General features: G+C 35.1%; 1 protein-coding gene across 7 annotated transcripts in view; it reads right to left on the bottom strand.

The window, feature by feature from the left end:
- The window catches only part of SNX29 (sorting nexin 29), a 103,041-nt gene that overhangs the window by 45,354 nt on the left and 31,157 nt on the right, over window positions 1–26,530 (bottom strand). For 6 of the 7 annotated variants that reach the window (XM_021539833.4, XM_085592375.1, XM_085592372.1 and 3 more), the window contains exons 14-19: window positions 23,970–24,052; window positions 20,962–21,068; window positions 16,080–16,196; window positions 15,214–15,269; window positions 14,192–14,273; window positions 771–911 (exon numbers count right to left, since the gene is read on the bottom strand). In XM_021539833.4, coding sequence (XP_021395508.3) covers window positions 771–911; window positions 14,192–14,273; window positions 15,214–15,269; window positions 16,080–16,196; window positions 20,962–21,068; window positions 23,970–24,052 — 586 coding nt within the window. Of the gene's footprint in view, window positions 1–770; window positions 912–14,191; window positions 14,274–15,213; window positions 15,270–16,079; window positions 16,197–20,961; window positions 21,069–23,969; window positions 24,053–26,530 lie in introns of those variants that run through there. The other variant, XR_014958532.1, reaches the window with a different exon arrangement.

Genomic DNA, 26,530 nt, shown 5'->3' with positions numbered 1-26,530 from the left:
CCAGCAGTTTAGTAAAGATGTTTCTGTCATAAACACCATTTAAATCTCCAATATATTGGAGATTTTACTTGTGATAACACTTTTAGATAATTCCTACATTGCAAAGGAAATTACTTCAATTACTTCTCAATCCTTACTGGACTTGTGGTGTGCACTGCAAAGTGTATTTACACTCTTGATCAGTTTAAAGCTTTGATGATTAAAGACTTTAATTACATGGTACTACATATTTACTACATACATACTACAATAGTTACTGTTTCATTTCAAAATCCCTATATGATAGGAAAACACAAATTTCCATTTTAAAATGGCAGGGCTAAGACGCGAAGACACAGATTACAAGAATGAAGTAGCTAAATGTCTTTAAAAAGCTAGTTTAAAGAACTTAAAAGTGTTGATGAAGAGTGCAGCAATTCAAGGAATTTAGATTGATACTGTTTGAAATTTACAGAAAGTACAGTGTTAATTGCTGACTTTTTTTGGAGAGAAATAAAGAAGAGACTTCATTTTATTTACAGGGCTGTCCAGTACAGTTTTTGAGGATTTCTGCATTTGTGTAAGTCACCAACATTTCATTCAATAAAACTTCTCAGTAAATGGAGAAACCAATGCATTACCTACATCTGACTCTCCAGCTGATAGGGGGAATGCCTATAAAAATAGCAGGTACTAGTAGGTGTGAAAATACTTGGGTCACCTCATTTTTGTGTATGTATAAGAGAGGTTTTTCCCAAACGTTTACTAATACTGTGAGTTCTTTCAAGTACCTTGTTTCCAATGGCCTTTTTTGGTGGGAAGTTAAAAGTCCTCACTTGCTGGTACTTATTCTGTAATTTTTGATGCAAGCTTCTGAACTCCGCGTACCTTCGATAGACATTCCACTCATCATCCTTAATCCTGATATAAACCTGCAAAATACAGACAGGAAGGGAATCATGTAAAGACAAGCAGGGCTGATGTGTGTCCTTCACTCCTTAGAGCCTCCTGGCTCAGCACCTTCATGTGAGGCACCACAAACTCCACATCCATGTCTGACTGCATTTGCTGTTGCTGTTGTACACGTCATTATCCTCATTCTCTCCCTTCTCTTTCTCTCTCTTTCTCTTATTTTAATCAAGACAAACACAGCTTTTGCTCATTTTAACATGACTCTGGGGCAACCATGGCAGTACTTCTTGTTACCATGGTTTCCAGCATATTCTACTACCCAGTGACCAAAGGAAAAATAATTTAATACTACTATGAAATTGATTTCTATGTCCTCAACACAGTTTTTCAACTTTGTAAATTAGCTTTGTAGCATCAGAATTGCAAAACCTAATTTTATCCAAAGTATGGAACTTAATTTACTTCCTAACAAAATTACATTGAAAACTAAACTAGAAATTTTATTGTTTGGAAAATAAACACAGTTCATTCTTTCTGCTTGTATAGGACATTAAGTATAATTTAACACAGCTGTAGTTTTTGTGATTCTGTTTTTGTTTGCTGCTCATTATTTCATGAGCCTATTACCAATTACATGCTAAATATTCGCTTTCTCTAGGAAAATGTCATGCAGAAGTGAAATATACTTACAGAAAACGGAGATTTCACTTTCCTAGAGAATGACAGTTTAAAAGAATGCTGAACAGCACAAGTCAGAAACTCTAAACCAAGCACCTGAATTTAAGATCCAGAGTGACCTTTCCCACCTTTCCCTCTGCTCCTTCCATGGAATCTGTAGTTATTCATTCTTGTATATATGGGGGGGTGGTGTTAATAATCCAAATATTTTACATCAGGAATTAAGCTGGAACAGTACTGATGACACTGCCTTGCAGCTCTAAAATCCCCCAGTAATTTAGTAGTAAACTGTAAGGCAAATATCAGGAGAACACTTATGTAAAAAAGCAAAACCAACCACCATCACACAGAGTGGGCAGTAACAACTATATTTTTGTGGAAACTAGATAAAAATAACAATTGGATTTTGATGTAATCAATGTCAACATTGAATTGCAGCTTTTCCTGGTGACTGAACCATGGCCCTTCTCTCTGAGATATTGCAAGTCCTTAGGAGAAAAAATTTCAATTTTTCTAAGGAATGGTAGTATTTCAGAGATTAAGTGAATGTCCTCTTCCACAAACACTGCCTATGCTTTGGTCTTTGTGAAGTTCTCTCTTCAGACACCTAGTTTCTCAAATTCATAGGAGGCTTCTTTGCAACAAAATACAATATATTATGCAGATATGCAAATTGTGTCAAATTAGAATATTTTCATGTAGAAAACACTAATATATTTTTTACAGGAAAACTATCATCCCAAAAAAGTAATGCTAATTCCAAAATTAGCACATCTAAATTTAAAAGATTAATAATATTGTGAATTACAAATACATATATAAACAAAAATTCAACTAGTTTTGGTAACAAGAATTCAGATACTGTAATGATGGAATACAATAGTAAGTCTGTATGAAGTATTCAGATTTCTTTTTAACTTTGAAAACAAAGCCAGGATAATTAAACACCTACAGGACCATCTGTTTTAACAATTGAGTACATATTTGAAGGCAAATGAAGGAATATGTGAAATGCAACTATTTTGCATAATTCTGATCAAATTTATTTAATGTAGTAAAAGCTATATTAAAATCTTTATTCACCCAGCTCTAAGCCCTCTCCTGACCTTTTCTCACTTCAACCAGTATATTATTTGGAATTCTGTACACATTCCTAAGATTCATGTTTCAATTTCCCTGGGGGGGGGTGGGGGGGGGGGGGGGCAGAGAACAAAAAAAATACCAAAAAGAAACATTATTTTTAACTAAGTTATTTAATACGGAAATCCTACTTTAACTAAGCACTTATCTTTGCACATGTGATTGGTGAATCATGCAGTTTAACATTACCTGTTAAGCTGTAACCCATAGTTAACTAACTAAGGAATCCTGTACACTGTAATTGAAATTTTTCAGGTCAAAAACATAGATTGATTTCTTAGATAAAACTATTGGAAAGTTTCTTACTGTTCCTCTATGTACATAGATATTGATTTCATTTAGACAGCAAGAAATGAAAATGCAACATTTGGAGCCGTGTGCCATATTGAATTTATTGACAATCAACTAATAGACTGTGAAAGGTATATTAAAGCTCACAATGGAGCACACATTTAAACTTTTATTATCTCAGACGGGAATACTATTCTCAAGCCAAGGGATTGCTACACACTTAATGCAAATTCAGTTGGGAAATCAAACTAAGTAAATACTAAATTATTTGGATAAACTTATCCTAGTCTAGTCACTGAAGGCATATAGTTATCTTAGGGCCATGTTACAGAAAGTTGAAATGACTGCTCTCAGGCTTATTCTTAGATCAATTTAAAAGAACAATTCTAAATAATTTCATTTCCTTTCTGATGACCCTGCTTTCCTGATATCATGCAATTCCTAACCTACCTAAATAATTTTCAGGGTAATGAAAATGTACAGACTAAATCATAATCACTGCTAGAATATTTACTTGTAGACAAAAGAGTTCACTTTAATATTGTCTTGAATAAAAAAAAAATAACTAAGTAGTTTCAGTTCATAATTTAGGAGCACTTTCCACTTGGGTCTCCTGTGTAACAATTGATTGGCAACCTTTCTGTAGCTAACAGCTACAGCAGCTCTAAGAAAAATTTCAGTTAATAAGTATGGTTAATGAATTAGTCTGTTATTTTCTCATCACAAACATGTCTCAAGTCAGAGATTTGGAGAGCAATAGCAATAACAGTAGTAATTTAATAGTGTTTATCAGTCTACTACCTGCTAACATAATATTACTGAAATGCCAAAAATCTTCAGAGAATCAATGTGAAAGCACAAGTTTAATGATTGCATACTGAAATGAAAAAAATCCTGCTCCCATGGTACTGGGGTTTGAGCCAGAAGTTTCTTAATAGGTTACGAATCTTTATGCAGTTCTGAGCCAAAAATGCTGTTAGCAAGTCCTGGTAACAGACTGGTACCAATTGACACAGCTCATCACCCCTTACATATAAAAGCCTGAAGAAAAGAAAGGACAAAAGCCAAAATTCTAACTTGCTCCAGCTCCAGTGGACACAGACCAAACATCTGTAATCAACACTCATCCTTCTGATCTGCAGAAGTGCTGTGTGGGTGCTTCTCTTTTCTGATGCAAAATACAGTTTGGTAGAGTGAGGATTCACTTTTGTGTTTCTCTCCAGCAGCGCTGGCAGCAAGAGATACTGACTGAGATATTTCAGAACCTTCTCTTGCTGCAATGACATCCATGCTGTAGAATTCCAGATTAAACATCAGGAAGAATATTCCCTAAACAAAGTTACTCCTGAACCTTGCCTGCAAATGTGGCTCCCATCTCCTGGAAGGATGGACTGAATACATAATGAAAAATGAATTCTAAGACAGAGAACTCTATTGATGTGAGCTCCAAAAATACAAAAGCACTGAAGTCAAAGTCCTTGTGAGTCCATGTCCCAATCCAGAGGGAAGGGAATAATGTTATGGGCAGGTGAGCAGTGAAAACTCTACTAAACCACATATAAAAATGCACAAGGTACAAGAGAACTCAGAACATTTCAGCAGGAGAACACTTCAAAGGACAGAGAGAATACTGAGAATGTCTGTAAAGAATCAGTCCTAGGCTGGACAAGGTCATAGTTTTGAGCATGGGAAAAAATTATGGACAGCAGAAGGAATGCAAAAGAGACTGATCTACATTAAGGAAGCTCCTGTGACATTTACCAGCTAAGTAAGCATTACAAGGGGATAAAAAAAGGGTGAGAGGAAAACTATTATTTCTGTAGTACTGTAATTCTACTGTATTACTGTATTTCTAACTTCCTTTCCCTCACAAGATCCTCTTGTTTGTTACTTACTTTCAACTTACTTACAACAAAAATGAAAATTAGCAACTGGTTTGGTAGGGGCAACCCAATCAGCATGAACACAAAACCAGAAGACGCTAATTGGCACCATTACTTTTTGATGTTAACACACCTAAGCTTGACTGGTGAATGTTTCCCTTACATTTATTTTAAATAACACTACAAATCTTAGAGTATAATTAGTCCATAGTTTTATACTTTGGATAATAAAGTTTTTTTAATGCTTTAAACTCTGGTACATCTTTAATGCACAACTTTAATCTCAATTATTCAGGAGCATGACGAGAGATTTAGATCAAAGTTGACCATTTAATAAATAATTGTTCTCAGGGGATTGGAATTTCCTGTTAGAAAAGCACACTATGAAATGGGAATAATGTATTTCAATCTAATTAAGTTTTATCAAAAGTATGTATTTCTGCATTCAAACCATATACAAGAAGCAAAAAGTATTCATGAAAAAAAGTAAGAACCAGTTTCATTTTACTTCACTTCAGGACAATGGGATTCTGTTAAGAATATAAATTCAAGCTCAATTCTCCAAAGTTACCTCTGAAGTGTGAGAAATGAATACAAATGCAAGTTATATTTTGAGACAGCTGCAGGCCTGCATTTATGGTTAAGCTCCCCCTTTGAAAATGATCCAATTTAAGAATTTTCTGCATAATAAAAAACAAATGGAACAAAAACTTTACAGCTGTGATAGGAGCAGCTTTTTGTGTGCCATAGAGACATAACAGGAATTAGAGTGAATAAGCTTTTATTTCAATATGACCATTTTATCCATTTGCACAACTACAAATACTTGAATATAATGTATGTTAAATCTTCAAGTTTGTTATTTAATTCATAAAAATGAACAATACAGTGTCAATTATATGACACAACACATATCAAAGCATGAACCTTAAAAACAGCCAATATTGTTCCACTAGAGAGAAAAATGTCACACATTTTAGGCTTATCCACTCAATTACAGACATGCAGAGTAATGATCACTGCTTCTGCAGCCACAGTTCTGCTTCTATTCACCACAATGGCACTGAAGTGACTGGCCACTAGAGAACAAAGACAGCACTACCTCCACTTTTGCTACATGGAATCGGTATTTTTTGTCTTTTTATATACAAATCAAATCAGCACAAAAAAAAAAAAAATCACTCAGTAGCATAATAAGCTCCTTTAGACAGTGAAATATGACTTATAATTACCCAAGATAATTAATGTCATTTCACAAACATGCACTTTGAACCACACAGTCATTGCAATGCATGACAACCACTGCAGGGAAAGAAGCTTCTGCACAAGAGAAAACAGGTAAAATGACAATAGTGCTACCTTTTACTCCAAATAGAATACTGTGGGTGCTCAGGCAATGGAAAAGAGGCTAACTCATCCATCAGTTTCTAAAATATATAACATAACTATCACTTATTTTAGATATTTATTGAATATAAACTATTTGCTTCTCTCAAAAGTACTTACAAAATACTCTGAAAATATAAATTCTACTTTTACTTTCCTCGGATCTTTTGCATCCAGCACTTCAATAAACAAATCAATGTACTAAGCTGTAATTCTGTTTCCTTTAGAAAAAAAAAATTACAGAAGTCTCCAAGGACTGATCTCATCTTTGTATACCCCCTCTCAGTTATCTAAAAGTTTTTTTCTGCTTTATGTTTCCTCTTGTACTTCTTTGATACATCCTTGGGTCCCACTGCAGAAAAAGTGGGATATTCAAACTTTCTGGCTCATGCACTCGCAAATCACTCTGAGATGCCATGAGCATCTTTCTTTCAAATTCTCCCAATCATTCCAGCTCATTTTCTTCTCTACTTGCCCTGAGCTGCACTGAAATGGAATATGATTAGAAGACTATTTATTTCTCCTTTTTGCCTGCTTAGCTCTGCAGCTGCTGAAGTCATCCAATTCATCATGTATCAGGAAAATAAAATGCAACTTTGGGTTTAATTTTTTGGGTTTAGTTTGTTGCTTACCTTTTAACTCTTAATTGCCAGTCCACTGCCTTCCATTTTCAACCTTCGAGGAAATTCCCAGGCCATGCTGGCTTGTGATTAAATTCAAGGTCAAGAGGTCCAGCTGGCACATCCTGGACTGTGCTTTCCCTGTTTCATCTCTCACTCAAAGTATTTTCTGGGCACTGTCTTCCTCAAACATTTTTGGGTATCAGATACTGTTCTCCTCCATCTCTTTTATGTTGTGTTTCCGTGAAAATCCTTCCCCCTCCACTGCAAGGACACTGAGGGCTGGAGTGCGTCCAGAGCAGGGAACAGAGCTGGGGAAGGGGCACAAGTCCTGTGGGGAGCAGCTGGGGGGGCTGAGCTGGGAGAAAAGGAGGCTCAGGGGGGACCTCCTCACTCCCCACACCTCCCTGACAGGACCCTGGAGCCAGGGAGGGGTTGGCTCTGCCCCAGGGAACAGGGACAGAGCAAGGGGAAACAGCTCAGGCTGTGCCAGGGGAGGTTTACAGGCATGACAGGGAAAACTTCATAGAAAGGGCTGTCCAGCACAGGCTGCCCACACCAGGAGTGGAGTCACCACACCTGCTGGGAAAAGCCATGAGGATGTGGCTTCTGGGGACATGGGTTAGTGGTGGCCTTGCCAGTGCTGGGCAACAATTGGACTCAATGATCTTAGAGGTGTTTTCCAACCTAAATAATCCTGTGATAAAAGCCCTTTCATAGGAAACTGTACTGCTCTTCCTTCACAGAGAAAGTGCAAAGGAAAACAACAGGTTTTAAAACATCATTTAAAGTAAAATAAAAATAAATATTACATGCAAATATGTCAGCCAATACTAAACAGCAAGACTGAAGAAAGTCAAAGGAATAAAAAAACTGTAAGAAATGTTTATTGATTATAGTCTTAGGGTGTCCTATTCATATGCAAATAGTAGCAGTCCTGTCTGATTAGCATATTAATCTTTAAACTTCTTTGGTTTATAATGTAAAGTGTTCACTGCTCTGCAAACAAGGCAGATTTGCAAGAAGCCATTTAAATATTGATATCACTTTAGGAATCATAAAATCTCAGTTTCATTATCTTAAGTGTCAAGCATTGATAATTATAGCAACAAAAGGCATGACTAATGGCATTTGCTGTACACTTCACAGGAAAGTGGAATCCACATGTATACAGAAAACAAGATACTCTACAGTTGAGAAATATGACAAAATAATATTACTGCAATAATCAACTTGCTTCACACACTAAAAAAACTGCATCTAACTATCACCATCTAGAGGTAAAATGAAAATGCTTTTTTTTTTTTTTTAATTCTGCTCTGGATTCTGTCTGTATGCCCATGAATATATTAGACACAAAATTATTTTCTAATGGGAAGCAATGTCTGCCACACAAAAGAGATGGGCATCAAACTGCAGAGATCACATATAGCAGTCATCAGAAAGCAACCTAGAGAAATTAAGTTGTTTCTCTCTAACTAGAGAAAAAAGATTGTCTGGAAGAGAAGACTTTTGCCACCATGACCCTGGCTTTAAAAAAAAGTCACCTAATACTTAAATTGTCTGTTTAACAGACTAGGTTTCCTAAAGTGTGACTTTGTACAAAACAAATTAATTCTCCACATATGACTGTGTCCTGTAATGTTTATAACTAATTAGTCTGCCACTCAGTTATAGCCATCAGAAACTTTGTAAGAGAATAAACCTCTGAACCTTCTTTTGGATAACTGCCTAATGTCTTTGCTGAAGACATGGTTATGAGTATCTAGTCTGAGCTCCTGTCACAGCCCAGATAATTTCACCCACTGAAGTCCAAACAATCCTTATGATTTGTTGATTGGTAATAAAGACATCAATTGGTCATCTAATTATTTTTTCTACTCAGGTACAAAATTAATTATACTAGTATTCTGTCATGCTAATGAATGGCAAGGCAGGAGTCAAGAACTAAACCTGAAGCAAAACAAACTTGAGCAAGTACAAATAGAGAGGATGTGCTCTGAAAACAATTAGAATGAGCTTGTCATGTACAGAAAATAAGCATTAGTTGGAAGGAAAGATATTTTATAATCATACCTAATATTTCCTTTTTAGGACTAAATTAGTCATTATTAGCATAACATTACAAAGGCAACTCATGTTTAATTAAAATGACCTCCAAATTTCTTGCACCCTGCCCTTACAGCAAGGCACACTGATCTCAACAGTTCAGAAAATTCCTTGAATTATGAAATGTATTTTATCCAGAAATCTTAAATATAAACACAAGTTATAGTGGCATTTATTATTCCAAAATATAACTATCTAGGGATTTCCTTAGAAAGAAGTCACATGTTTGTGTTTGAATTGATTTTTCTTCAATTTAATTAGCTCAATTATTTTCTAGACCCACAAAAAGTTCCAGTATTACCCCATATTATACACATGAGCACCATCATGCACTTGTTTTGAAACTGCAAGGCAATAGTTTCAATGGATGTTCCAATTTGCATTTTGAAACAGTTAAAAATGCTTCCATTTCCTTCATGATTTGAAAGATTGCTATTGTATTCCCCTCTCGGTTGCCTTTCATGCAGGCTGAGAATTTCTAATATGCTCCTCCAGTGAAATCTTTTTTTTTTTTTTCACCCATATTATTTGCAGTTGATATATGTCTTTGGAGAGGAGTAGAACTGCACACAGATAAACCAGAGATTATACACAGCATAATAGCATTTTCTATTTGTCTGTCCCTTTCCTAATCATCTGTAACAACTTGGTTTTTAGACCTCCTTAAATCCTTTTAAAAATTATGTCAGATTAGCTACTCTAAAATCTGTGTTATGCAAACCAGAAGCCATTTATCAGTCACTTTTCAGCTATTTCACCTTTGAATTCCTGGTGCACCGCATGTGGAGATTTATGCTTTATTTATTCAATAAGATCTGCTACTAGCATTTCATTTAAAATAGACAGTCTGCTATTCTCCACATGGAATAATCCAGAATGAGAATAACCCATAGCAACTCCATGGTAAACAGAGATTATAAAATATGCATTTCTCTATTACTATTTTATATTCTGAGAAAACAAGTGAAAAAATATTTTTAATTGAACTCAATAACTGCACTGAAGTGCACATCCAATTCTAAATAGCTTTTCCCATAAAATTTATACACCCTCTAATTGTTCTAACATCCACAGTTGAATGATACAGAGCCCCAGCTCTGTTAATTTTTAAGCCAGTAACAGATAGTGCTAAACTGGGGCACTGAATTATCTGCTGCTCACCACTGTCCCCTTGAACTCAGCCATTCAAATTGAGCATAAAATTTGGCTCAATTTCCAGAGCTTGTTTTGAAATCCTCAAGATTCATAACCAGTTAATTCTGCCAGTTAGACATTGCTGCAAGAGTGCAGTGTAACTCTACAAATACAGAGGTCTGATTGAAATTTCCACATCTAATAGGATTAATTATAAAATGCTGCTCGCTTCCAGTCCACAGTTTTATTTCTGAGCTTGTCCAGAATCCTTAATCCTTAGCAGAAATTAAAGAAACTATTTGATGGTTGAAACTATGTGACAAGTATGCTGGTGCTGGAAACTTTTCCTGCTATATTTACTGAAGAGCAACATCTGGGTTTTTTTAAGTATGAAATATGCACTGATTTTGAACATCTGAAGCAGATGTTAACATGACACAAAAATAAATGCTTTGAAATGCCCTTCAAAACAGCATTACATATCTACATTAAATTTAAAAACATAAAATTAAATTTTAAAAAGCAAGCACAATAAGAGAACTCCTCCAGGAGTCTATTTTTATCCTGTCCAAGTCAGGCCCTATTGATATGCAAATTAATGTGTCATTAATTTATTTTCCTGGTTTAAGAAGCACAAGTGCAAAATTGGCATTGATTTCGAGGAAGCACAGCAATCCATATTTATTTCTCTAATTCTTATATTCTTCAGAAGCTTTTTGAAGTCCATGAAAACAGATAACAGACACTGTGGAACTGATAGGTTCATCATTTTTCAAACTACTTGAGATGCTCTGCAATTGTTTCCACCCTCTTCTGCCCATTTCCAAGGTAAGTGGTATGTACATAGTAGTGTATTTTCTGCTACAAAATACCTATTTATAAGCAAAAATGGACAGAAGAGGCACAACAATTCTAAAGTGCATCAACAATAAGTGCAATTTAGCAAGTCTTCCCTGGCACAGTCCTGCTCTCTCCATCAAGTGAAGTGCTCCAGAGACACACAATTCCAAATCAGCAAAGGGTAACAAGGTGGCTCATCAGAGGAGGGCAGAGAAGGACAATCTCTTCAGCTTTCCAATAACAGCACATGCACAAGAGACCAAGCCATCTCAGAAATACACTCACATGAACTGCCTTTGGAAAAGCAGCGCCAAGGCTCATGCCCTTTTGTAGCACCCTCACTTAGCAGCAACATCTTACTTTGATAGTATCACATGTACGATCTAATTTTCCGTCGGGTTAAGCACTGGAGGGCTAATTCCTAATTAGCTTTAAGTACAGTCATAAGTATTTAGCAAACCTAAATATCATGCTTAACCAAACCAAATTTTCAAACTTTGCCTGTTCCAGCTGGCACACTTTAGCTTTCTCCAAAGTTCATTTGATGTCTTTTCTTCAGCATTAACAAGCACAACCAAAAGTCATTTTTTACATCTGCTCACTCAAGTTCTCCCAGAGAAAAGTGAACTCCACAAGGCACTGGTAATAATCTCACACCAACATTCTGCAAAATTGCTACTTTCCTCTATACTGATATACTACAATTCCTTTCTCATGTGGCTGATACAAAGAGCTATACAAGCATTTTAATTTTCTGCCACTGGAGAAATAAATGATAAGGCAGTAAAAATAATGTTTATTATGAATAAAAGGACTCTCAAAAATGAGCTCAATCATTTATCCTAAATGGACTCCCAGTCTGGGCCTGTTTAGGACATACTGGTAGCCTGGTAAATATCCTCCTCAACAATTTCATCACTGAATCAAAGTCTCTGTAATCAGGAGCACACATTTGAGCAGAGATTTAATAAGATGATTGCACAGTGCTGTTAGTGAAACTATTCTGAAGTTCTCTAAATTAATGCTTTCCTGGTCACTATAAAATGTAAAATAATATTCAGCAAGCACACAACTATATACTGATCAGAGAGGTGGCACTCACTTCAAATGTTTCATCACAGTTGTAGAAGTCTATTTGGGAAAATACTTCTTTTTCACTGGCACAGGGGCAGTGACACTCCTGTTACTGAGACCAAAAACTGGCAGGAATCATATTCACGTATTCTTACATAAAGAAGGAGCTCAACAGGTGCCATGATCAAAGTTTAACAAGAATTACAAAAGTTTTAAGTCACTTCTACAGGTAATTCCTGCTTGTCTATTCTCCTAATTATTAAAAGACAATGTACAACTATTCACTGGAAAAAATCTGTAATACCCTGCGCTGTTCTGTAACTGAAGACAAACTAGCCTGACTACATTCTATGTTCTAGACAGCTATATTTAACTTTTCCCTTAAAAAATGCCTGTAAACTGATAGCGTGAAAAGATAATGAATGGAACATATTTAGAAGAACTTGTACATTTTTCAAATATATGAATAAACAAAATTTTGCACACTATGAATACCTAACATTACGAATTTATACTGTAGAGATAAAAACTTAATAAATTCTCAAAATTGTCCTTTTGTAGATACAGAATTTTCAAATTTTTTCAATATTTCTATATTTTGCTTCCTTTTCTCCTTTTCTCAAGAGACTTAGCCTTCAATTACAAGTTCTTTGTTTTCCATTAAGAATAAGTGACACCTAACTCTCTACTCACTTCAGAAGATTTTTAGGTAAAGTTCTGAACTGCCTTCAAATTGGGAAGCTTGATTTATGTCAACATTTTCCTTTTGAACGTGCAGAACACCTACAAGAGATGTGAATTCTGCATACTTAGTAGGCTTTCACAGTGATGTCCAGTCAAACTGCATCACAAATACTGAACTCTCTAGTAACCTAATTTGATACCAAGTTACAAGTAAAATTTTAAAAAACCATTAAATTCTTCACAGAATTCACTGAATGGGTAAGGTTGAAAGGGACCACAGTGGGCCATCTGATCCACCCACCCTGCTCAAGCAGGATGAAAAACAACACAGAGCAACTCAGAACTCTTCTGGTGGACAAGGAGCTGCAACATCATTAGAGTAACAGGTGGAGTGAGATATCAATGCTTTTAAGAATTCCTGTGTTGGCAGACTTGTGTCTGGGTTTGAGAATCTGTAGCCCGTAACAGCAGAGTGGAAAAATATGTGAAAGCCAGAAAGACAAATATTACACTTGTCAACAAGTTAGGTTTTCACACACCTGTGCAACTCAATTTGATTGATTATTCAGTGCTTTTGAACAAATTACTAACTGTTCCCATCCTGGCGGCTTTTCTTTCCATTACCTCAAGTCTTATTTTTCATTGTCTTTTACTGACCAAAAAGTGGGTGTTTTCCTGTATTTTTCAACTACCTGCCAACACTTCATAAATTATTCAAAATTCTACAAAAAAACATCATTCAGAGTGATAGGAATGTTAACAAGCTTCAGCAATCTTGTTCAGAACTAAGTACATGTGGCTGAAACAAAAGTGGAAAAATTTTGCAGCTGCTAACAATCCACAAATAAAGAAATGTAAACAGCCTAGGACAGCACATTAGAGAGTGTTTGAAGTTCACCCTGCCATTCTATCCATGGAGGGTGACTGCTCTGAAACCAAGAATCCAGAAATCAAGGAACAGTATAAAATTTCAATGCTTCAGCTGCAAGTCAGGCTGGAGCACAAACCCCCAGATTCAGACCTGCCTGAGGCAGAACACAATGTGAACACATTCAATAACACACAGTGAAGAATTGTTTCATTATTCAAGATGTTTTCAAGTGAGCTACTACAGTAAACCACATCTGTCTGTCAGTCAAGCAATGTTTCTGGCCATTGTTATCCCCAAAACTGAAGTAAAACGTGTACATGCATACTGAAGAAGGCTTTACTGATGAATATTGAATTGTTACACTGCCTGACCAATGGAGTCATCTGATTAGCATGCTTTTAAAGTATTAAACTACTACAAAATATGCCATTTGAATAATCAACACAATCCTATGGATGAATATATGAAGTTACTGCTGCTGCTCATTAGCTGATCTCTAATGAAATTATATGCAGAGCTTTAAATTATTAAAATGTAGTATTTCAGTCAGAAACTTCTGCACAAAATCCCTGTTCAGCTGGCTCACTTACCTGGTAAACATGGAATGCATTGGCAGCTTTTCCACGCAGGAAGACTGAGGGAATCCAAACATTAATAAGAGCACGATTTGATCTGAGGAGGAGAGAGAAAAACTTCAAATAGGGAATCATATTTATGTATAAGAATTGCAAAGCAACTACATGCAATGATTTATAAAATGATCAAAGTGATCAATAAAGCAGCTTAAAATTTCAAATGAAGTAACAGAAAAATCGGAGTCCTGCCTAAACTTTTTTTATGTTCTGAATCTAAAAAACGTTCCCTAAAATTAACCCAACTGAAACAACTCCTTCTGCAGGTTTTCTGGGGTTTGGCGTTTTTTTCACAGCATGAATTTGACAATATTTGATTATAGACATGAAGCAAAAATTATTCACTTCAACAAATCCAACATTTTCAGCCACAAACCTCAGGTAAAGTTCATTAAATAACAGAAAAGTAGTGCACAATTATGCAGAAGGCATTTCCATCTGCTCTTTGTCATCCATCTCTAATTTCTATGATTCAAACTCATCAGCTACATTTTCAACCCCTCATCCACAAAAGCAAGATTCATTAATTTGACTACTAAAGGCAAAATTCCAAATCAGAATACTCTAGAATCATGTGGGATGTGTTTTTCATGGGGGTTTTGGGGTTTTTCTAAGCATTGATTAGGAACTATTCTGTAAAAATGAGGAAGTCCATCACATGATGAAGAGCAACCAGCACACATCAAACCCAAAACACTAAAACCAGTAACTTCTTGGTGCTTTGGCAAAATACCAAGACCTAGGGCACTTAAAAAGTATTCCAAGGGAATCTTCCTAAATCTAAACTCCTTGAGTTCAGCATTATTAACTACACTGGACATGGGCTATGCAGCTCTCCATACTTTTTAACAATGGAACACCACAGCTAAGAATGCAGTTATTGGAAATAATAGAGGAAAAGCAAATTATTGAATCTGTTTGCTTATTCTCCTTTCCCAGAGACGGTATGAAGAGAAAAGTTTGTGAATTATGAAACTTACATTTCAAAATCTGATAAACTCTGATCTTCAGATGTTTGACTTAAATCTCCAGGGACCTTTATTTACAAAACAGAAATAATTTCCACACAGTGGCTATTATGTTTTCAATTAAGAAAGCATAATATTATAAGGAAATTACAATTCAGCATTCAATTTTATAAATGCCAATAAAAACTATTACTGACAAGCAATAAAAGAAAAACAAAATCCTGAAAGAAGATTGTGAACATATCACCCTTGTGAGTCCTTTATATTAGAATTTGCTACAGTTTTGTCAAGAAGCAAATCTGGGTTTGTAAAAGCATGTAATTTTGAAAGATATGGAAAATGCAGGAAAGAGCATTATTATTAGGGCTTTATGAGCAAAGGATGCTAAAATAAAGTACATTGTGTGTATAGGCAACTTATGGGAAAATATGAAGCACATAAAACCTACTGATTGCTTTCTCTTACAACCAGTATTTCATTCAGGGAAGGACACAAGAGCATTTTATTTCAGATGTACTCTTACAGAACATTTTATAAGCACAAAAGTTCATAATGATGCAATCATGGACCAATACCTGCAGAATCAAAGGAAGTAGCAGCTGTTAGAAATCCAGATTGCAAGAGCATTTAGAACAAAAGAGAAACAGCTTTTTACCTTACTTTACAGCTAGAATAAACATAAAAGGGTACCTTCTTTCTTTTAAAAGGAAAATGTAGACTGTAAAGCATATTTAGAATAGTTAAGAGGAAGGGAATTGCTCAAAACCAATTCTTCACATATCTGTTATTTCTTACAAGCTAATGGATACTTCACCATGAGTAGAATGTTTGAGCCTATTCCAGAGGGATATTCTACAGTGCAATAAACAAACACTCACCGGCCCTCTCAGATCAATGAGTTCTTGTCTCATCTGGAACACCAGAGCTTCCTTGGCCATCAGAGCACGGTGCAGCCTCTCATTGAATTCAATCAGCTCCCCGTGCATTTCAGCCACCTGAAAAGCAAAGCCAAGTGATAATTGTGATCTGAATTGAGGAAAAAAAAAAAATCCCACTTTGTAATTTCTTACATGTATATCAATTTCTTTTTACTCTCCAAGTACTGCTAATGCAGTAGTTTGAACTGATCATTAAGAACAGACATTGCTATAATTTTGACTCATGCCTTGAAATGTAGTTTTGATATTGAATTGAATAGGACAAAATACTACTTCATGTCAAATTTTATTCTTATCACTCAAAATCATATGACAACTGATTCTAATAAAACACCCATTAACTTCTGTTCTCAGTTTAATTCTTTGATGAATTCAGCAGTCAACAGGTACAAACTGATCACAATACTTTGAACAGGGAGTACTGCAAAATCCACAAATTGCATTAAACTTTGTCAATAATTCGTAAGTGATGCATTCTTCACCTTTACTTGGAGTTTTAATAGGATTGGACCTAGAAGTCAATCACTCCAGGCAAATCTGTGAGAGGTCAGAGGAGTCTTAATACCAGAGTCAGGCTGTGGCAGAAGGTGTTCTCACAGGTAAACAGAGTGGCTTCTTTGGCCACTGAGCGTGGCTGTGGCTGTGCTCTCAAGAGAGCAGCGAGTGATGCAGGATGTTCTGAGAGTGCCAGGGGCTGGGGCAGTGAGGGGGGTGGAAAGCTCCAGCAGTCAGTTGAACACAGTGAGCACTGCTGGCCCCTCCCCATGGGCTGCCCCAGCAGCATGGTTAAACCTGCTCCTGTTGCAGCACCTCTTGGAATGCCTCTTCTTCCTCCTCATTGCCCATCCAGAGCTAGAGAACAGCAGAGGCAGCAGGGTAACAGCATGAAAGCACAGCTGAACAACAGGAATTTCAATCCAGGCACCTCAACAACAGCACACAGACTTGAACTACTGCCAAATCTCTTAAGAGTTCATGGTTTGCCTTCTGGAAGCAGTTCATTATTACCTGTGAATTTCACTATTTCCTTTTCTTTAATTACTCTGCTTTCTCCCTCTTCCCCAGGGAAGTTCCCCAAAATAAAGCAGTTTAATTCACTTTAATTTAGTGCCTGTTTTTAATTTTGTGCTTTGTTCCACACAAACCTGCATCCTTCACAGAATCAAAAGCAAAGAAAAAGCTTCAATTTGACAACCTAGAACCTGACATCATTGATTATAAATAAAATATAAAAATAATTTTCTCAAGGTGAACTTCAAGCATTCTTTTCCAATTTCATTTTATATTAGAGGGAATCCTTCAAACCCAGTAATTAATCACTGAAACATATATGCAAAAAAGAGCTAAACTACACCAACAATACACTAGAGAAAACAATAATACTATTAATTCTAGATCAATCATATTCCATACTAGTTTAACCACTAATTCCAATTTAAAGTGGGTGTTGCAACATTTAAGAATACCAAATTAATATTAAGAGGTCACTGTTAATTCCACAGAACCCGAGCTGGAAAGCAGAACTTCCTTGCATTTTAACTACAGAGATACAGCACACAACTAGTTGCAAACTCACAGAGAAAAGCTGCAATACTGCTGGTTATCAAATGCAATATAAAAATTTACAAGTGGATCTCAGTAGTTTACATATTTGAAAACATGTTTGATTTTTCAGGGCCTGTCTATCAGAAGAACAAAATCCAGACTGATGTGTGACTATTTTGTCTTTCTCTGATTTGAATGCCCTTGAAATAACTTTCTACTTGCAGATTCAATTAATATGTAAATTCAACAACTCTCTCAAAACACTACAAGTAATATAAGTATCCCTAGAATCCCTATATTACAAGTAATATAAGTATCCCTAGAAAAGTTAAATAACAAAAAGGAAATTTAACAGCAAATAAAACACAAAACCACTTGTTCTATATTATCAAAAGGACAACTAGCAGGTATCACTTATTAGCAATTAACTGATTTCAATCCTTTTCCTTGTCAAAGAAAATGCATTTCCATCACAGCAAATCAAAAGGAGCAATGAATAACAATATTAACTGAAGTTCCTTTAACTTTTCCTGCATCAAAGTCTGCTAAAACAATAAAGAGGTCTCCTTATAATTATATCCTTTCAGTTACATTTTCAAAGAGTCACATCTTCCTTTACTCAATCCACAATGAAGCTTAAGCAATAAATTTCCCTGCTGGGACTTCAATCATCTTCACAGTTGTTTTTCTTCACAGCAATATGCTTGAAGCAAAAAAATAGAGTATAAATAAGCTATGTTTCCCTTGGACAGAGGATCATTTAGATTTGCTCCTTCCTATATGAGAAAACAGCTTAAAGCCAAACTCTTCTCATGAAGGTGAAGTGAGGCTGAAGTAAACACTTGAGGCTCTACACTAAGACAACTCTTCAGAGTTGCCAAAAGAAAACCTAAGTGCCTGAGAGCACTGCAGTTACACTGCCCAGCAAGACCACAGTTGAGAGCAGCTCCAGAGAAAGGACAAAGAAAATACCACTTCATATTTCACAGCAAAGGACCAAGCAGTTAATTTAAAACAGGCTAGGAATGTTTCACTAAGCATCTAGTAATACAATCTATCTTCAAAGGACACACTTCTAGAAAGAGAAAAAGACATTTAACAATAATGCAACAATAAAGGTAAAATAAAATAAATAAAAACTTGCAAAAATAAAAAACTAGTCATTTGCTTACAGAGTGTTTTAGTGGAACCCAAGTTTTTTTAAATATTGTTTGCATCAAAGACTTCATAGAAGTTTTTAAACAAGCCACATCTCAATTAATGACTTTTTGTCAAGCATAGGCATTTTTTCCCCAAAGGTCACAAAATACAAAACAATGTGTTTCCCAAAAAGTCTCGACAGAACTGGAAGTCGCTTCTCTCTTAGTGGAAGCATGGGTGTATTTTTCCCATGAGAAGATTTCCTTTCCAAAAATCAATGTTGTTATACATCTTTTTCTCAAAAGAAACAAGGCCAACAAGCTGCAAAACAGAGCAGGCATCCTATTAACAACTCCTTTTTCTACAAGTGAAAAACACAAAATCTCGAAAGGCAGAGATGGTTCCAAAAAAATCTACTTACTGATACAGTCAAAAAGTGTTCAAACTTTGCTTTCTGTTTCAAAGCTTCCATTTTCTATTCTCAGTATTTCCATCTGCAAACAAGTTATTTGGTCCAAGATAGACTGAAAGACTTAAGAATAGGGTTGGCATTGAGCTGCTTTGGTTTGGGCTTGGTCCTAGGGTGACTTTATTATGCTTGTATCCCCCATTGTCTGTTCTGTCTATGTTGGATATTAAGTTCTGCAATTTAAGGGCTGGTTCCAAGAGGAAAGGGGGAAGAGAAGAGAACATTCCATTGATTATTATTATTCATTTTGGCTTCATTGTTTTTTTACTCTCACTACACAAGGTAAGCACAAGTTGGGTTTCCCCAAAACAAGTAGAAAATAAGCTGAAGCTTTCCTCCCAAAATAAACTGGGAACTGTGCTCATTTAATGAAATTCTTATTCATGCTTGCAATAATTCCCAGTCTTTGTCAGTTGTGTCCAGTCCTACCAGTGTTTACTGAGACTGACACTGCTTGCCATGCTCAGAGCCTTCAAGAAGAGTTGTCACAAGGGTTATGTCCTGTTTGGAGTATATGAGGATATTGTTGGCGACTAACAAGTGAAACAGATGCAGCCCCCCTCTTCCCAATATCACCAATAAAAAAAACTTTTCCTGTGGTTACATCCAGAGCTGTGTCACCACTGACACTGCCACAAAATCAGAAGTGTCAGCAACAACTCCTGAGCACTCAGAACAAACGTGGTACAACCAAGGAGCCTCCTTAGAGGTAGGTTTTACCTGCATTCTTAATTAAGATATTCTCTTGATAGGTACAGAACAGAGGAAAGGAGCCAGAAGAACTCCACCAAAGGTAAGCATTAGGGAGAGAATTAGTTTCACATGGTCCTATGAACAAAGGATAAGCAAGTATGCATGTTTTAGAAGAACTGTAGGAAGCTCTTTGATCCATGATCTGCATTTCTAGTCATCTTCATGTTAATCAGTTAATGTGGGTATCAAATTTCAGGGTATTTTGGGCAAGAGAAGACACAGAGAATTATTTTACTTTTTATAAAACTGTTCTTTTAATATTTAATAGCATATATGGGTATTAGATACTGAATTTCATTACTTTTTTTCTTAAAAATAATTTGTATTCAAATTTAGGATGAAACCCTAATCTATCTTTTTTTTCTTTAATGAATTTTACATCAATCTTGAAAGTAAATCTTGCCTTAGGAACTTTTCCTAACATGGTCATATCAACAGAAATAGTAGCTTCTATCAGCCATTTCCTTACTGCAGTTATTCAATAAGCAATATGAAAATGAAACATGGTTTGCAATCAGAAACTAGCATGAAAACACAGAAAAAGCTAAAGATTTCTGTATGCTCTTAAATAAAGCTCAACTGCCAACACAGCCATGCCTGTAACTATGTACTGTAACTTAGACAAAACCTCAAATCTATTGTCTGTGATGATTTCAACTTCACTACCATCAATAAAAACCTGAAGGAACTTGCTTATTTATTAAAACCTTCATTTTAATATCAGCATATAAAAGTGTGCCCCTGTTAGGAAAAATACTTTTAATTATCTGAGGTTTTTTATTTTTGAAGAAAAAAACAGATTTATCTTTTACATTCCTGAGGAAAAAAGATATCAACTAAGCAAAGAAATTATTTAAGCTTCAAGCCTTGTTTTACAGTCAGGATTCCATAAAATCTGTGCAGTACAAACTTTACCTCAATCAATTTCCTTTCATAAGAGCTGGCCAGTTCCTCATTGTTTTCTACTTGTTTTTGCTCTGGAATTGTAAATTCCCCATCAGTGCTCCAAATGTTTGGCAAAACTGTAACAAAGAGATACCTCAAATTAAAAAGCAAAATTCCATAAAAGTCTAGGACATCCTGTTTTGAAATAACAGCTCTATAAGAAGCAGTTATTAAAAATATTGGAATAGACCATAATATTAAACACTATTACAAGTACTAAAATACAGATTCTGCAAGGACCTTTTTTGGTAAGAAATATTTGGACTGGAATCTTAATAGAAAAGAATGTAAACCAAAAGCATTTGGCTGTTCTGTGACTACAGCTGTCTAATATATGTAGTATCTGCATTTCCTGGAAAAAGTCTTCTAAAACTTATCTTACGCTTCTCTTTTAAGCCTTTTTTTTTTCCAAAGGGCTTCCAAAATATTCCATATTACTTGCACAGACTGCTTACATGTCAGAGAAATTACAGAAAACAGGATTGAGAATTAACATTCCATACTTCATCCAGTATTTCATTATTTTACATCAAGCAGAATCAGCTGGAATTATTCCATTCTTGATAGTTAATTGTCTTCCTAATTTCTTCCTAATACCTTCCAAGAAGGGAGATATCAAGCTTCCCTGCATAACCTATTTAAATTTAAGTGTTCTTCTCACAAAGGTTTTCCTGATAGCTAATCAAACTTCCTTCACCTGCCATGTCAGCCCATTACTACTTCTTTTATCTGTAGTGAATGAAAATTACAGATTATTCTATTCCTGTTCCCAGCTATCATTTATGTATTTGAAGATCACTTTAAGGCCTATTCTAAGTAAATCTCCTCCAAGTTAGACAAAATCCAATTCCACTTTTCCTCATAGCTCATGAATTTCTAAGAAAACAATTTAACTCATAAAAGTAAAGCCCTAATAGAAGAGGAGCTGAATAAATGCTTTCATCATGCTTCAAAATCTGAACTTCCTATACAACCACTATCAGGTAGATAGAGCAGACCATAATTTATCTGGCTAAATATTTTTGAGCCTGGGAACTGATTTTTGCTTTGAGGAAGAATTTAGAAGTTTACTATTTAAATGAATTTGAAAGCTATTTTAAAATATTTTCCTTGTAAATGTTGCTTTAAGTTCTTCAGCCAGACTCCTAAGATCAGCATTTTTACATAAATATTCTAGTTAAGCAGGTTTAATAAATGGTACAGAGCCAACTCCTGCTGATGGCTGAGAAATCAAGATGCTCATTTATTAAATATTTAAATACCAATATCCAACTGCTCAGGCTACAGCAGTGATCACTCATTTTGAAAGCTGATAGTTCTGACTTTGGGGTAATTTATTTATAATCACATTTGCTGAGTGGGGTTTTTGGCCTTTTTAAGTCTCCACAAGGCAAAGTATCAAGCTGAGTTTCATTTCTTATTTTAGGAAACTATTTAAAAGCTATACTCAATAGCATTTGATCTGATTATTGTAGCAAACATGTAGAGTCTTCATTATTTATAGTGATAAAAATAACAGCAGAAGCCAAATTTATTCTGACTCTTTCAAAACCGAGTCACAGAAAACCTGTATTCTAAAATCTACAATACATTTAATACTTTTGTTTTCATACCATTCAGAAGAGTAATTATAATTAAAATTACTCATTACATATACAAACCATGGGTGCAATAGTTTCTGTAAATCTGGTAAAATAAAAAACTCTTTTTGTTTCACTTCTTTTTTGCAGCTAGATCTCAGAGATTATTCATGCTTATTTACTTTGAGTCAGAGACCACTGTAGTACCAAAATTTCACCTAAGTTTTCAATGGCAGCTAAGGAAAATAACTATAGTTTTATAAAAATTCAACATGTGAAGTTACAATGTATGAAAAATTTATTTTATGTAGCTGAAATTTATTCTGGTCACTAGTGATAAATATTATAGAAAATTACTGTGGATTAAGTATCTTTACAGCATAAAGCACACGTGTGTTTATTTTTAGAAATGTTGGTACTGTTCCATCCCCCTTTTTCATCTATAAAATCTGACCATCCTACTCAGTTTCTATTCTTATCACTCACTAATTTGCATAATTTCAACATGGTGGAATATAGCTAGCCCAGGAATATTTTTTTTTCTTTTCCTATAATTATACTCATCATGGAAACTGTCACTACCTAATGAAGGATAATTTCTGCTATTATAGGAAGCCTAAGCCATGGTTTTTGTGAATAATTCTTAATATGAATCACTACACTCCAGCAAAGTCGGAAGAAAAAACATGTGTTCTCACTAACAAATATCCTTTTAGGGATGAATGAAGATTTGAAACTCCAGATAAGTACAGTGGCTAACCCTGAAGAACAGTAGTATTCATACAGCCACTTATAAGACCAAAATATTCACAATTTTAAAAGATTAGATGGTGCCAATTTCTGAAACCCCTTCTCAGCTCTCTAAACACCTCCTGTAGCCAGTGGAAATCCAGGTCCCACCAGAAGATTCAGAATCAAGATATCAATTCAGCCCCTCATGGATGCTTCTATCACAGACCACAGAAGACAAACTGGTAAAACAGCTGATAACCTCACTCATTTTCTTTCAGATATAAAATCTGTCCATTACTACTCAGTACAGAGTCTATTTCAAACAGTCTGCAAATACTGATTTCCAAAACAATAGTATAATCTAGAGATACTACATTTCTTTTTCTAATCCAGTATCACATTAATTCACAGATTTTTATTTAAGCTAAATTTTCATCAAACAGCTTTTTCTGGAAAATTTCTCACTGAAAAAAGCAAGACCACCTCATCTACCAGAAAATGCTCTGTAAAAATTAGTACAAAAATCTACATTTGTATTTTTCTCAAAATGAAAATATACCAAATATGTTATTTTCACTATTGGAAGGTATTACTCCCTGAATGGCTGTACACAGAGAAACAAATCCTGTGCATGGATTCTATTCCCCCCCTTCATTTTATCCTTACCTTCCACTGTTTGACCTTCTCTTCTGAGCATCTGGACAGCTCCTACATACTTCTTAAGCTGCACTTTTAGCACCTCATTTTCTCTATTAAAATAAATAAATAGATAAATAAAGAAATAAATATTATTTTCCCAAAATAGATGAAAAGTCCTTTTCAATGGAAACAAACAGACTCTCTGTTATAATGAGCTTTACCTAATTTGTGTCACCATGATGCAAGGAAAAAATTAAATAATACATCAACAGCAGAATAGCAAGAAAATTCATTTTCCAGGACCACATAAACACATCAGTGAAACAGATTATCTCATAATCAAAACTTTTCCATTGTTTAATTTAGATTTTCTCTATGTTATACTGATGGCAAACAAACTACACAGCCTACCTAAATCAACAATCAACTAAAACATAAGGATGGGATGCTACACAAGGAAATTCAGATTGGCTAATGTAAAATGAGATCATTATTTTGCTATTCTGCATCTAATTGCAAGCAAATAATAATTCAGCTGTAGAAACAGGCTTTATCATTGTAAGAAAATGGCAGCACTTCAGCAAAAATTTTCAAGGCAAAAGTTTCCACAAACCATTCCTAAATGAAAACCATAAGACATGAAATTTAGGTAATCCCTTCAGCTGTCACACTTCAGTGCCTGTGCCTGTCTCATTTCTCTTTGGAGTGCACAAGCATTCAAACCAGGTACTACCATGGCTCCACTTAACAACATTAAGCACCTTAGTTTATATTTGGGGGTAAATAAAAAGGGCTCCAACTGATTGATTTTAAACAAAGCTGACAAATCACATGTCTGAAAATTCAATTATCTAAGCCCATTCAGTTAAGCGAGTACAACAGAAAAGTTTATACCAAAGAAGCATAACTAAAATGTGTTGCCAGACTGTGAATTCAAACAACTTTTTTTTTTTTTCAGAAAATACCAAGGTAGAAATAAGTAAGTGCCACAAATGCAGCACAACACACAAAAGCCCGACAAGTGTTAGAGAGAGGAGGGAACCTGGGCCAGTAAGGCCATGCTCCAGGCACGATGGAACCTGGACATGTAACACAGCACAGAAAGCTGCAAATAGATGATACACCAAAAAAAAGAAGGTATTTTATAAATGGAAATTTATTTAAGAACTAGAAATATTAAAAAAAACATGCAAGTATGTTTGATGGTCCTTATAAAACTACATATACACACACACGTAAAATACACATTTTATATATATATATATATATACACACACACACACACACAAACTCCTGCTATGAGCAATGCTACACTGCTCCTATAAGAAGCCTTGACTGGCACAATATTCCCATTCCTATGGATTTCAAGTCAGCTTGCTGAACTTTGTAAACTCAATTTTATTCAGCATTTTAGTAGGAGATTGCTAAATAATTGAGAAGCTATTGATTGCTTGACCATTGAATTTAAGAATTCTTGATTTTATGCATTTGATGATATTTTTCATTTCTGAGACAACAAAGAACAAATCAGTTTTTCCACCAGAGATAGACACTGATATTCAGCGTAAGAAGAAAAAAGAGAAAAAACACAATTTAATCCTATATACTATATTAAAACAAATTTAAGTAATTTATTCACAAAAAAAAATTCTAGGACAACTAAACAAAAAGATTTCTCACCAGAGTTGTAAGAATGTCTGCATGAAAATAACAGTGTACAGTTACAACATATTAAGTATTAAGGATTCTAATGAATTAACTCTTTATCACCTCATTTCTACATATGAGAATAGACTCAGTGCCTTCTGATGGTACTGTGACAGCTTTTTCAAAAATCCATTTTTTACCACTTTGTCTTAAAATTGACTTAAAGTTGATACAGTACAGATGAAGTTGAAAAATACTTTAATTCCTTTAAGGTTTTTGATATAAGACTGAAATTCAAAGCAGGATGCTATGGCCCAGTCACAATTTTCCAACTTACTTCCAATTACTTCTCATTCTTTGACATTTCTCATTACTACCATTTAGCTGGATTCCAAAGAGGGCCCATCCTGCTGTATATGAATCTATATAGTTCTTTTAATCAGAGCATATTTGAAAAACATTTAGTAATCACTCATTGAAAAGTCTTTAATAAGTCTTTAATAATAAAAATAACTCTCAATAGTTATTTTATCAGATATATTCCTAGCAAGCTTTTTCATAGGGAGATCAATCCTGACCAGGAGTTACGGGTCAGATCTGTAGACTAAGGATGTTAAATGCTTCTATAAGCAGGCCCTGCTGTACCTCTGCAATGTATCCAAACTACAACACCCAACCTGAAGTAGAACTGTTCTCTTGTTATGAGCCCAGAGGTCAACAGGTCAACACAATATTTTCAGCATCTTTAAAGTGCTCCAAATAGTTCCACATTTAGTGCTGAAAAATGAGCAACAAGACTGTAAGTACAATTTGAAGGGGATTGAGAGAAATTTTTTTTTTTTTTAATTAGACTGAAATAGCCAGGAAAACAAAGGCAGAACTGCACCACTAAAAGCACATTCTTCTCCAAAACCTCAATTTTACCAAACTTCCCTGCCTGA

The sequence above is a fragment of the Lonchura striata genome, chromosome 14 (assembly GCF_050655825.1).
Source record: "Lonchura striata isolate lonStrDom1 chromosome 14, ASM5065582v1, whole genome shotgun sequence".
Classification (NCBI taxonomy): Eukaryota; Metazoa; Chordata; class Aves; order Passeriformes; family Estrildidae; genus Lonchura; species Lonchura striata.
This window is presented reverse-complemented; position numbering and strand designations above follow the sequence as displayed.